At 38.3% G+C, this 13,816-nt stretch overlaps 1 protein-coding gene across 4 annotated transcripts in view; it reads right to left on the reverse strand.

Moving 5' to 3' along the window:
• LOC100246671 (cyclic nucleotide gated channel-like) overlaps positions 1–13,816 on the reverse strand; it is a 44,764-nt gene that overhangs the window by 7,438 nt on the left and 23,510 nt on the right. For all 4 annotated transcript variants that reach the window (XM_010658310.3, XM_002278428.5, XM_010658309.3 and 1 more), the window contains 3 exons: positions 9,910–10,122; positions 9,225–9,529; positions 8,666–8,777 (listed from right to left, as the gene is read on the reverse strand). In XM_010658310.3, the coding sequence (XP_010656612.1) occupies positions 8,666–8,777; positions 9,225–9,529; positions 9,910–10,122 (630 nt within the window). The remainder of the gene's footprint in view (positions 1–8,665; positions 8,778–9,224; positions 9,530–9,909; positions 10,123–13,816) is intronic.

The following is a 13,816-nucleotide window of genomic DNA, read 5'->3' on the forward strand; positions in this document are numbered from 1 at the left end:
TTAGGTTTTATAGACCTCCAAGACCAGATCAACAAGATTGTTGTTAACCAAGGAAACCTTGAAGAGGTTCTAAAATCTTCCCAAGTCAATGAAGAAGAGACAGATTCATACTTGAATACGGTTAGTAGGGTTGTTTTCCAAAAGTGGGAAGTCTCCTTAACTATAGTCATTATCTGTTCTTCCACCGTAAGAGGGGCTGCTTGGGATTGTTTGAGCAATTCACGTAATCGTTGACCTCTTGCTAATTGATTCTGAGTAGCTTTATCAAGATCAGAAGAGAATTGCGCAAAGGCTTCTAATTTTGCGAATTGCGCCAGTTCCAATTTTGATTTGCCAGCTACCTGTTTCATGGCTTTAATTTGAGCCGTGGCTCTGGAGTAATCAAGGATAAGTATGTCCTTAATACAGTTGCTTTGATTGATTCAGGAGCAGCTTTGAATTGCCTACAAGAAGGTTTAGTACCAACCCAATTTTATGAGAAAACTAAGCAAACACTTTCAAGAGCCAATGGTAAAAGACTTACCATTGATTACAAGTTGTCAAATGCGCACATTTGTAACCAAGACATTTATAGTAAGCAAACCTTTATTCTAGTTAGAGACTTGAAGAGAAAGGTTCTTCTAGGAGTACCCTTTTTAAACCCTATCTACCCTATTAGAGTAGATAACCAAGGTTTAAGAACAACACTCTTAGATAAGGAAATTCTCTTTGAATTCACTGATCTCCTTGATGAAAAGAGTATAAATACTTTAAGGGATCAGGTGATCAAGAAATTAATCTTGTAAGAATTGAAGAACAATTAAAAGGTAAGAAAACTCAAGATGTAGTAGAAAGATTTAAGAATAAGATTGTTGGAGAAGTTTACTCTAACATTCTTAATGCGTTTTGGCACAGGAAGCAGCATGAGGTAGAGTTACCTTATGAACCAGATTTTAGTGAGAAAAATATTCCCACTAAAGCCAGACCTATCCAGATGAATAAAGAATTATTAAGCTATTGTGAAAAGGAGATCCAAAATCTTCTTGATAAGTAGTTGATAAGAAAGTCTAAGTCCCCTTGGAGTTGTTCAACCTTCTATGCCCAGAAACAAGCTGAATTAGAAAGAGAAACACCTAAGCTAGTAATCAACTAGAGGCCTCATAATTTTTTTTTGATAGGTAAGGAAAAATCTCATATAAATAGAGGCGCCAAAAAAGCGACTCAAGGTATACAATACCTATACACCCACCGCCAAAACAACCAAAAAAGAAGAAAAACACCCAGCTGGCCCAACAAACAACCTTAGTTAGAACCCAACCAATCAATAAAACTAACAATAGTTAGAGGGCAATCAACTATAAACAACTTGGCCTCTGACCAAAGGGGAAGAACAAAAGAGTATTTAAGTCTTTGGATTGACAACACATCATCCTTGAAGGCCAATCTATTTCTCGCCTTCCAAACCGTCCAAAAAATGTAGAAAGGAGCTGCTCGCCACACCTTCTTGCGCTTTTTGCCCACAAAAGAACCATGCCAACTAAGGAGTCTCTCTTAACTGATGAAGGCAACACCCATGACACCCCAAACAAATTAAAGAGTAAATCCCATAAGACCCTTGTTTTTGAACAATGTAGAAGACGATGGTCTATGGTTTCCTCTTTCTTAAGACACATAAAACATCTATTTGCCAAGGCCCATCCTCTTTTTTGAACAAGATCCAGGGTTAAGGCTTTACCCCACGTAGCCTCCCAAGCAAAAAAGCTAATCTTGGGCTGTACCCACACATTCCAAATGCAGCTAGAAGGAAACAAAGAAGGACAACCCGTTTCTAGAGCAAGGTAGAGGGGCTTTGACCGAGAACTTTTCACTATTTGTTTCGGTCCAAAACACCATATCATCCACATCTCCATGCACTCTCTTCCCATGAAGCCGCTTCAAGAATCTTTCCGCTTCCTCCACCTCCCAATCATTGAAGGCTCTTGAAAAACAGGGATTCCAACCCCTCTTAGCCAAGGGGTCCCAAATATCCGCCACCCACACTTCCTTATCAACAAACAAAGCAAACAAGGAAGGAAATGACACACACAAAGGGGAATCCCCGTACCATCTATCCCTCCAAAATCTCACCCTCCGCCCATTACCTACAAGGAATAAAATCCTAGAGCCCATAAAATCCCAGTCCATCCTTATTCCTTTCCAAAGCCCCACACCATGCGCCTCTCTCACTTCTCGAGAGCACCATCCCCATCTATCTTACTTCCCTCTAATCACTTGATTCCACAAGGCCTCTCTCTCATTTGCTTAACGCCAATTCCATTTACAAAGAACAACCTTATTGAGATTGGATAGACATTTGACCCCAAACCCCCTTTCTCCTTACTTAAGCACACCAACTCCCATTTTACTAAATGTGGCTTTCGCTCCAAATTACCACCTCCTCAAAGGAAATCCCTTTGAATTTGCTCTAGTCTCCATCTAACTGAGTTTGGCAAGTGCAACAAGGACAAAATAAATGGGTAAATTCGACAAAATGCTTCGGATTAGAGTCGCCCTCCCTCCCTTAGGCAAGTATTGTCTCTTCCACATGGCCAACCTTCTACGAAACTGCTCTTCCACTTCATCTCACACTGTCATTGACTTAAACGGAGCACCCAAAGGAAGGCCCAAATAAGTGGACGGGAGACTACCCACTCTATGAACAAATTCCAAAGCAAGATCATCAATATTCTCTACCCTCCCTACTAGAATTAGTTCACTCTTTTCCAAGTTTATTCTCAACCCCAACACAGCCTCAAACCACATAAGTAACCAATTATGGTAGGTCAGATGATCTTGAGAAGCTTGGCAGAACACCAAAGTATCATCAACAAACAACAAGTGGGAAATTTGAACCCCTTCTTCACTCCTCCCCTTCACCTTACAACCCGACAGAAAACCTCCATCCACAACCCTTTTAAGAAAAGAGCTAAAAACCTCCATAGCAATCACAAGTAAATAAGGCGAAAGTGGACCGCCCTGCCTCAATCCCCTTGAGCTATGAAAGAAACCCGTATATGTGCCATTAACCAACACAGAGAAGCTTGCAGTGGATATGCACCACTTGATCCACCCAATCCATTTCTCCCTAAAACCCATTTTTTGCATAACTGTGAGAATAAAAACCAGTCCACATTGCCGTATGCCTTCTCTCTGTCAAGTTTGCACAAAATACCATTCTCATTATTCTTTAGGACCGAATCAATGGCTTCATTAGCTATCAACACTGCATCTAGGATTTGTCTACCCTCCACAAAATCCCCTTGTGCCTTAGAGACCACCTTTCCAACCACCTTTTTTAGCCTATTGGCTAAAACCTTGGCCAACCACTTGTACAGACTTCCCAACAAACTTATAGGCCTAAAATCCCTTAAATCTTCAGCCCCTGCTTTTTTTGGGATTAAAACTAGAAAAGTTGCATTTAGACTTTTAACAAATTTACCGTGTTCATAGAATTCCTTGAAGAAACTCATCACATCATCTTTCACAAAGTCCCAAACAAACTGCCAAAATGCCATAGAGAAGCCATCAGGCCTTGGAGCTTTATCCCCACTACATCCCAACAGTGCACCAAACACCTCATCTTCCGTGAACGACACCTCCAAAGCACAAGCATCCAGATTCTCTAAAGTCTCACACTACAGCCTGGATAAAGGAGGACTCCAATCCCCCGAGTTGGACAACAAAGACCAAAAAGCATTGACAATCCCTTCCATGATTTCATTCTCCTCCGAAAGCTAAACACCATTAATCCTAATTCTGTCCACATTATTCCTTCTTCTGTGAGCATTGGCCATCTTGTCAAAGAAGCCCGTATTTCTGTCACCCTTTTTCAGCCACACTTCCCTAGATTTTTGCCTCCAAGTAATCTCTTCTAGCAAAACCCATTTTTTATATTCTTCCCTCGTATCTTTTCTAGCTTCCAACTCTTCCAAAGACAATCTGCTAGTCTTCTCCTTAGCATCCCAAAATTCCACTTGATCCAAAGCCAGATCCTTCCTGTATTCAACCCTGCCAAAAATATCTTTGTTCCACTCCTTCGATTTAGACTTCAAGACCTTTATTTTTTCTGCCAAAATAAAACTTGAAGAGCCACTAAAGCTATCCCCCTCCCACCAAGACTTCAAAAGATCCTTAAAACCCTTCACTTTTAGCCACATATTCTCAAATCTAAAAGGTGAGGGGTCTCTTCTTAGACCCCCTCCATCTAAAAGAATTGGGAAATGGTTAGATACAGGTCTCGGGAGGACACACTGCCTCGATCCACTAAAACGGCAGTCCCATTCCTCATTAACCAAAAAACGATCTAGCCTTGACAATGACTGATTATTCACCCCTCCACTCCAAGTAAAAAGACCCCCAAGCAACGGTAGGTCCTTTAACTCTAGGTCTTCTATTACTTTTGAGAACCTTCTCATGTCTGAATTCAAACTCCCTCCCCTGCTACGCTCTTTAGGGCTTAAAATGGAATTAAATCCCCAGCAACACACCAAGGCCCATTCCAAAGACCCTTTATGGCCCCCAACTCACCCTAGAAACACTCCCTATCCCTTCTCAGGGTCAGGCCATAAACCCATGTAAAAGTCCAAATGAAGTCATCCTCACAATTCTTAAAATGGCAAGAGATTGAGAACACTCCCTTTTCTAGTTCAACCAACTCTAAAACCCTATTATCCCAGAACACCACTATACCTCCAGCAGCACCCCTTGAATCCACAGCTCCCCATTCTAAAAATCTCCCTACTCCTAAACTACGAACAAGACTTCTTGACATTTCCTAGATCTTGGTTTCCTGTTAACAAACCAAATCCACCTTATTCTTCTTTATCAAGGCTTTGATCACCTTCCTCTTATCACAGTTATTAGCTCCTCTTACATTCCATGAAAGCAAACGAATCTTCATCTAGACTTGCAACAACTACACCCCATCCCCCTTCTCCTCCTCCTCGAAAATAATTCACAGTACATTTCAGCTTTTTCAACTCCCTTTCAATTTGACGACTCCAATTTTTTCCTTTTCCTACCATCCAATTTCCCCTTTTGAAGTTTCCTCTCTCTCATTATTTTCAGCAAAATCAAAATCTCCCCTTCGAAACCCTCCATCAGCATTCCTAAGCAGCGGATAAACTTAACCAAGCAACTGGAATACCAGCTCGGATCACCCGCTCCGTCCCTCTCCTCCACAACCTCTTGTATAGCCCTTTCTGAAATATCCTCTTATCACTTCCTCGATAGCCCCATTAGCCTTACCTGATAAACCAGAAACCTCCGCCTCCCTCCTATCCGCCAAAATCACCCTTAAAGGGCCCAAAACTGCTACCCCAACTGCTTCTGAAACACAACCCCATTCGGATCCCCCATCAGTGATGACGATTACCCCATCCCGCCCTGAAAGAGTAGAAGAAGGAGAAATCCTGCTTTCCCAAAGAGAACAGAGAACAAAAATTATAACCTATGTACCTGGAGGCCTCTTCCATCAAAGCTTCGTCGATAATCTTTGCATGATTTGGTGCCGGTGGAGACGACCCCATCTGAAAGCCAAAATCATCCCCGTCTGGCTTCCCGCAGTCAATGTCTGGAAGGCCCCTATGAGCCCTAGCCCCATTTAATGCTTTAGCAGAGGATCGGCCCACCAACGCTGGACCTTCTAAAACAGACATGGTTCGGTCCACTTCCAATGGGTCTTTTAAAACGCCACTGATTTGGCCTTCCTTAGACCCGTTGGGCCTCCTTTCCACATCCAACTCCATTACTTGGCCCAAAAAACTACCTTAGGCTACATGCCCTTCATCTGAGACCTCCTCCCAAACAGAATACACCCTTCCTCTGATCTCTTCGTCCTCTGCCCCTCTTGCCGACACAAAGTCAAAAGTAGCAACCTCCCTGTCTTTTTTGCAGCAAGCTTCTCCAACTTTGCATGTCATAACCACCTTTGCAGATTGCCAATGAGTCTGTACCTACTCCATGTTACAATCAGTGCATGAACCACCCCCTCCATCATCCCTAACTTCTTGCTCCTTTCCCATCCCACTTCTGAACATCGGAGCAACTTCCGACACCCTTGGTTGTACCTCCCACCACAATTGAATAACAAAACAAGAAGAGCCAACTACCACCTGCAAAGAGCTTGGCCACTCTAACCCCTCAGATTTCACTAATATTCTATAGCCCATTGAAGCTCCTTAAAAGAGCAGTGTCTTCATCCACTGTAACAAGCCCCCCATAGCCTTCCGCAATCTTTCTAAACACCTCTTGAATCCAAAAGTGCAACGGTAAACCCACTACTCACCCAAGCTTCCTTGACTCGCTCACAATTTTGAGAACACTCCACTTTGTGGTTTCACATGCAGGGAACAAACTTACTTTCGGTGCTAAACTATCTTAAAGTTGTTGGTGGAGAATCCCAATGAAAATGGCATGCTTAAACGACTATGTCTTAATGAAAATCAAGGGAGAAGATAATCCCTTCAATGTTCATCAAGTAACTTGATATCCTCAGTAATGGATTTGATGGGGAGATGATCAATTTTCTTGTTGCAGAAGATCTGATGAAAGGAGTCTGCAGCGATCAAGTAACCCATACTTTTAGGAAATGCCTCAAAGTCGCTGCTGATAATTCTAGCTCTCCAGTACTTAATCTGATTTTTAATAGGCTCAGGACAAGGATCAGTATGATCAAAAGGGTAGGATAACAGAGTTGACCTTCTGTTCTGATAATGGAGAGAGATATTATGTTGTGCGGGTAACAGGCTTCCATAAAAAATCCATTCTAGAGTTTTACTGATGATGATTGCATTGACAAACTTCTTATTCATCTTAAATCCTTATAGCAAACTTAAAGCCAACTTTCTTCCAAAATTTGTTGTCTGAATAGGATCTAAACAGACAATTTGATGAACCAATCCATAATCCAAGAGTAACTTTGGAGTTAGGATCAATTCATCATGTTTGAATGGAAAACAAATTGACTTGTAATAATGCAAATCTAGGTAGACACGACTAATCATAAAATTTTTGTTGCACTTGCAGAATAGGTGTTTAATACCTTGTTGGTAAAGGACGGGGTCTTCAACAATTCTACAAAACTTAGAATCGTCAAAATCAATGTCCTTGACCAATTTTAAACTTGGGATATGCAGGCCAGGGATGGCTAAGAGATAAAGATGAAGGTTTTGAAGATAAAAAGAAATAAAAACTTGTTTATCTTCCGCCATGACTTTAGCTTTTTCTTGGATCAATAGGCAGACATCCTGCTTAAGAGAATACAACATCTCTTTCTTATGAAAATACATTCACCCGACTTCCCTTCCTGTGGCTCTAATACCATAGACACCCACGACTATTACACACGATCCCTCAGTTGGGTTTTGAACTTAGCTACCCATACAACCACCGAGGGGGAGCTAACGTGCGTCAAGAGCATATCTATGTACCTATCAGAGTCCTAGGCAACCCTTGTCAGAGGAATTACAATCACCAATAGGCGGAGAGCCCCACTTCGCTCCAATGACCTCTAGGTCATGGGTAAGAGTTCTCATTGGTGTGTCACGCTTGAATTTGGCACGTTAGGTCTAGGACTGTGAGAATAAACAATCTGCCCCATTGGTGGATGAAGTAAAATTGAGCGAGGATGAGTGAAACAATTTTAATATATATATATATATATGTATGTATATCACCCATCAGGGTAGCCCAATTGGTTAGGGCGAACACTGGGAAGTGTGGTCCCAGTAAGTGGCACATGGTCCTGGGTTCAAATCCTGTCACTGTTGATACCCTGAATTTACCCAATGTTAGTTGTTGTAGAACGGTCAACACCCCAAAGTTTGGTGGAGAGTCCTAAGGGCTTGGCCATGGAAGGTTCCTCGGTTATCAAATATATATATAGCCTTAAAACATAGCTAAATATGGAAGCAAGGAAAATGTTTCTTATCAGATAAACTCTCTCTTTTGGCTTATGCTAAAAGCCATTTTATGCTGAAAATTTTAGCGTCTTTCTATAACACAATTCTTACACTTTGAAAAAAAAAAAATTATGTTTAATGAAACTTCTATAATACCAATTTTACCCCTCTAGCTGAAGTCAAAAGAAAAAAGGATATCCCAAATTGGGCCACAGCATCTCTTGTTTTTAACTTCTAATGGTTTTAGGTAAACTTAGGAAAATGTAGTTTAGTTATTGGATTGATACCAAAGAGGTTTCCAGGAGTGGATTTAGGCTTGAGGCTGAGGCATTATAAATTTGGTGTCTCTTCTTTATTTTCTTTGACCATTGAACTCTTAACATATTTATATGTCGCACTTATGAAGTCCTTAGTAATTGCCACTATTTTAAATTAAACATCCATTTAGATTGGCATGACTCCCTGTATTTGGTTGATTGAGTTTCTTGAGGAGTCCTGTTGAAAGGCATAATTGAAAAGAAGCTTTGAAAAAATCGTATTCACCTCCCACTAGGCAATCATAAATATCATTGTGGAACAAATTTATGGGTCAAAAACCCCTAAAAGATTATATTTACAAGGAATTATTGCTAACAAGAGCTTCGAGAGTTCCCAATAAAGGAAATAAATATTGATTATAAAAAAACTCTATAGATTATCCATGCATAAAAAAATAAAAAATGAAAGCAAAACAGGTCTTCATTTACCTGCATGTTGCCAATCAGAAGTGCAAAGAGTATGAGACCAAGTATGGCAAGAGCTATAGAGAATATTACTTCTCCAGGATAGATGCTGGTTTGAAGCCCCTGCCCGAGTGTGCTGTACACAGCAAGAGGAAACACTGGTCAGGCATCAACACTTGCAGAAATTCCAAGAGACTAAAACATTATCACAACTATGCCGGACTTCACACATACAAATCACAGGTGACAAGCATTGCCTGCACTAATCAATCACACTCCATAGCAGTAATAACTCATCAAGCTCATTGTGATTAAAGTTCCAAATTCATTAATTAATGCAAAAAGAAAAAATATAGCTTGTTTCTCCCACGGTCATCATTTTGTCCAATTTGATAAGCTTTTCCACTGTCTACTTTGAGATAAAAATTTTCTTGCATTATTACAGGTAGGCACAGAATAGAATGAAATGATATATTTAACTAAAGTATAGCAATCTAATCAAACCAGGAGACAAACCATTTGTTGTAAGGAATGGACGGAATCTATCAAGCAGTAATAATGAGAAAAAAATTATGTTATTTACCTTAAATTCTGTAGACCCCACCACAAACAGTAACAGTATTTAGATAAGAACTTCTTGGATGAAACAATGCCAGATGACAGAGCGTTGGTATAGATTCCATAATTAAATGGTGGATTGTCACCTTCTACAGAGCAATTTGAATTAAGAACATTGTCACTGTCTATGAGCCAGGCATCATAACCCTCCGTGTGCCTGTTACTGCAATACAAGAAATCTGTCTTGCAATTTCCGCTATGAGCACAAGCCCTCTGCCAGCATGAATCATTACGTTCTACAGCTAGTAAGTACCAGAAAGCCCCAACTATCTGCAAGGATTCATTCAGCAGACATAAATGTGTGCCTTTTTTTTTTTGATAGGCAAACACAAGATATATTTCAATGCCTAACAAAAAGGGGTAATATAGATAATGTTATTGGCATACTGTCACATGGTTCTAACAGAAGAGAAGATGACTTCATAAAATGTTAAATGTGAAAGCTTCCAAAATAAAATTACATTGCTAGAAGTTAGCTAAAGCATGACTATAGGCAAAGTTCATGCAACCTAAAATACTAAGCACTAAAGGTGAGATTAAATTGCATTGACAACATAAACAAGGCAAAGAACCAAAGCAGTGTGATCCTACAATTAGTGCAAATGAGAACCATCAATAAGACAAAGCTACTAAATCAATCAGGCACTTACATGACTAGCAAGCATGTACAGAAGCAAATAATATGCAGCACCAGCCCAAGCAGTTTCAGCAAAGACACCAGAAGTCCTTTTCAGTTCTGAAGATAAGGGTAGCATTCGAAACAGCCTAGGGATGTATTGAAGTAAGACTATGAAGAACAGAGCTTGTTTTGTAGACAATACATCTGAACCATCTGAACTATGAAGAAATCTCCAGACCACAATCTGCAGAAATAAATAAATAAAAATAAAAATAAAAATTGATGAAAATGCACTTTTACATCATTCTTGACTTTGTGGAAGTTTGCAACCTGGATATGGCAATGACATAAATGCATTGATCTCTTTTAATACGAATCACCATACTTCCCATAAAACAAGGCATGTGAATACGATATGAAAATTTATCAATGGATGTATCGATGTCAGGAATAACTGGATAGCAACATCAACTGATGTGGATTTGTGTATCCCAAGTCTCCAAGACAAGCAGAAAACATATTTTCCAGTCAGGAATAAGGCTGAGAATAATAAAAAATTAGTTCATACACCAAGATTGTACAACTAAATTAAATCAGCCATCTTCATCACCATGTGCACGTTTTTATCACGAGGATATTTCTTACGGAAAAGATTGAGGGAGAAAAATTTTATTCTGGACCAGGATTAGTCAAGTTTGATGTTCTAAGAGGAAACTAGTAACTGATCATGGAACTTCAAAGAACATAGAATTTTTGGTAAAAACAAATCTAGAGTGCAGTGAACAACATTTCCTTCCATATCGTAGTAAGAGACATCATCAATGAAATTCTCATTGACTGACTGAACCAAAGAAAAACCACATGGAAAATTTGGGGAGGAAGGAGGATGGGTCTTGAAAGAAGGAAAAGAGGGATATGGAGCAAGACCTTGGAAAGCAACCAGAAAAGGGTGGGATACCTTTCATTCATGCATGAGCATTGTGACTAGGCATGGCTCACGGCTTATATATGTTTTGATTTGATACTTGGTGTGGGGATTGTCCACTCAAAATCTCTTTTCTGACTCCGTTTGATATCGGTTCTAGTAGAAATGCATGGGTGGCTGGCCTCTGGGAGGGTGAAAGTGACCAGGGTGTTGCTTTCACAGAAACTTCCAGAATTGGGAGATAGGGATAATCCAAGAATTTCTTCAGTTAATTATTCCAAGGATGGTTGTGAAGGGCTGGAATCAAGGTCAACAAATAATGACAACTTCTTAGTTAAATCTTTCTGCAGCTTCTTGATTCTTGGGTTTGGGTATTTTTGGAGCAGCTTGGCTTCATAGTTTAGCCTTTTGTATTAGCTTGGGGTGTTTCTTCTGGTCTTTTTTATTTTCTTTTGATTAAAAAAAAAAAAAAAAAAATTCTGTTATTCATTTTCCATTTCTCTTTTTAGCGACCACATCCCCCTCTTTGTATCACTTTTTTCTTTCTTTCTAATAAATACCCAGTTTCATACATACATGTAGGTGTGTGTGAACATGACATTGATAGGTGCATAATCCTAACTTCCTAAAAATATATTGATTGAAATATCAATAAAGTATCTTTTATAAATAAATATCAACAAAATATCAACACTAGAGATGATTTGAAAAAAATATTTCTAGGATGGCAACTACATGTGATAACAGAATTTGTGGATTGGTTAGATTCCCCCGTAGGGAGCGGTTGTGTTATCGCCCTTATTGGTTTTTGTATATGTATACGTCGTGCATACCTTTTCTTTAATACAACACTCATTTTACTTTTTAAAAGAAAAGAAAAAAAAAGTGATAATAGATACTTAAAGACAAAACCTTTTTTTTATAGGCAAATAAAAGAGAATATATTAAATGCGCCAAAATAGCTAATGCACTAGAGTACAAAAGACGTATACAATAGGTGCCGAGAGGCAAATCACAAAAAAGGGAAAAAAAAAAAATACTCCCTCCCTCAACAACCACCTAACCAATCTACAAAATCAATTAAAGGTATAGAGTCTTCATCTTTGAACATCTTGAGTCATAAGTAGAGATTATTAGGAAAAGTACTTTTGAGACTTTGGTCCGACATTTCCTCACTTTCAAACGATTTTTTTTTTCCTAATAGGTAAATGAAGATTGTATTAATGGAAAAAGAAAGTATAAAAGATATATACAGAGAGCCTAACTAGTCCACAAAGTCTAACAATCACAAAGAACCATCCCCAACGAACATTCTAACCCAATCCCAAAAAAGATACAAAAAAGAACTTTTAATTGTTTAGTCCAAGCTTTCACAATTATCAAAGGCTCTCTTATTTCTCTCCCTCTAAATGGTCCAAAACAGGCATAGTGGAGCAACCTTCCAAGCCTTTTTTCTTTCTTTCTTTCTTTTTCAACAAAGAAGTCATGCTAACTCAAGAGCAACCTTCTCACTAAAGAGTGCATCACTCATTATTCACCAAATAGAGTAAAAATGTGTACTTTCATATAATGAAGGAGAATATGATCACCCGTTTCTTCTTCTATTTTGCACATATAGCATCTATTAGGAATCCTCCAACCCCTCCTTTTGAGTTGATCCTAAGTCAAAATCTTGGCCCAAGTTGCTTTCCAAGCAAAGAAACTAACACTTATAGGAACCCAAGAATTCCAAACTGGACCATAGGGCAACGACTTTGCTTTCCTGCTTGTTAGGAACTAAAAAGTTATTGTTCTTTGTATCTAACCACAACATCATATCATTAGTGCCTAAACAAATGGAGTGATCAAACAACCTCCCAAAAAAGACATCTACCCCCTCCAACTCCCAATCATGCAACTATCTTATAAACCAAGGTCTTCAGCTACCACCGTCCCAAACATCAAGCACCCAAGCATCTTTTGAAGAGGCAATAGAATAAAGATCCAAAAATGAATCCCTCAAAGTGTGTGTCCCCACACTACTCGTCCTTCCAAAACTTCACCGTGTTCTCAAAACCAACCTTAAAGCCTATTTTATCTATGAAAGCCTCCTAACAACTTTTGATTGCCTTCCATACCCCCACTCCATGCCTTTCTCACTTCTTTAGTGCATTACCCCTCTTCTTGCCCGTACTTACCCACAATTACCCATTTCCAAAGAGAATCTTTCACTCACAAATTTTCAAGACCATTTTCCCAAAAGAACCTTGTTAAAGATGGAAAGGTTTCTGAAGCCCAAACCCCTTTTTTGTTTTTCCAAAAAATGTTTGGATATTTTTATGAGAGATTGAAGTAAATAATTTAGCATTATATGTTTTTATAGAATTTTACTTTATTATCTTTACTTTTATCCAATGGTTTAAAAATTGGGCCAATCATTGGACCGAAAAAATTATCAATTCACAGTTCAATGGTCAAACCGTGATTGGATCGATAACATCATAAATACATAATTTATATATTATTAAAATTAAAAATATTTATTATTTGTTTTAATATATATATATATATATATATATAAAGAAATTAAAATTCAATAATATTTATTTTTTCATCCTTAATATTATTAAATGAAATATATAGAAGCATTAATATTTTAACATTTTATTAAATAAAAGATATATAATATTTAAATGTGAGAATATTTATCGGAAAATTATTTAATTTTACCTATATATATATATATATTAAAAGTTATATATCCTATTATTTTATAGTTATAAAATTTTTTACATTATTTTACTTATATTAATCACATTTTTATTATTATAAAATTTAAAAAAAAATGTTAGTGTTATTTAATTTATTGTTTTGTAAATTTAAGCATCAAGCATAAATGGTAAGAGTGGTTTTATCTTTATATACCGAGCTTTAGGTCATAGGTTCAAATCACCAAGGTGTAGTTGTTTTATGAACATTTCTCAGTAGTCATCCCTCCCATCAATCCCACATCGGAATAAGAAGAGAATAAAAT

Source organism: Vitis vinifera, chromosome 11 (assembly GCF_030704535.1).
Source record: "Vitis vinifera cultivar Pinot Noir 40024 chromosome 11, ASM3070453v1".
Lineage (NCBI taxonomy): Eukaryota > Viridiplantae > Streptophyta > Magnoliopsida > Vitales > Vitaceae > Vitis > Vitis vinifera.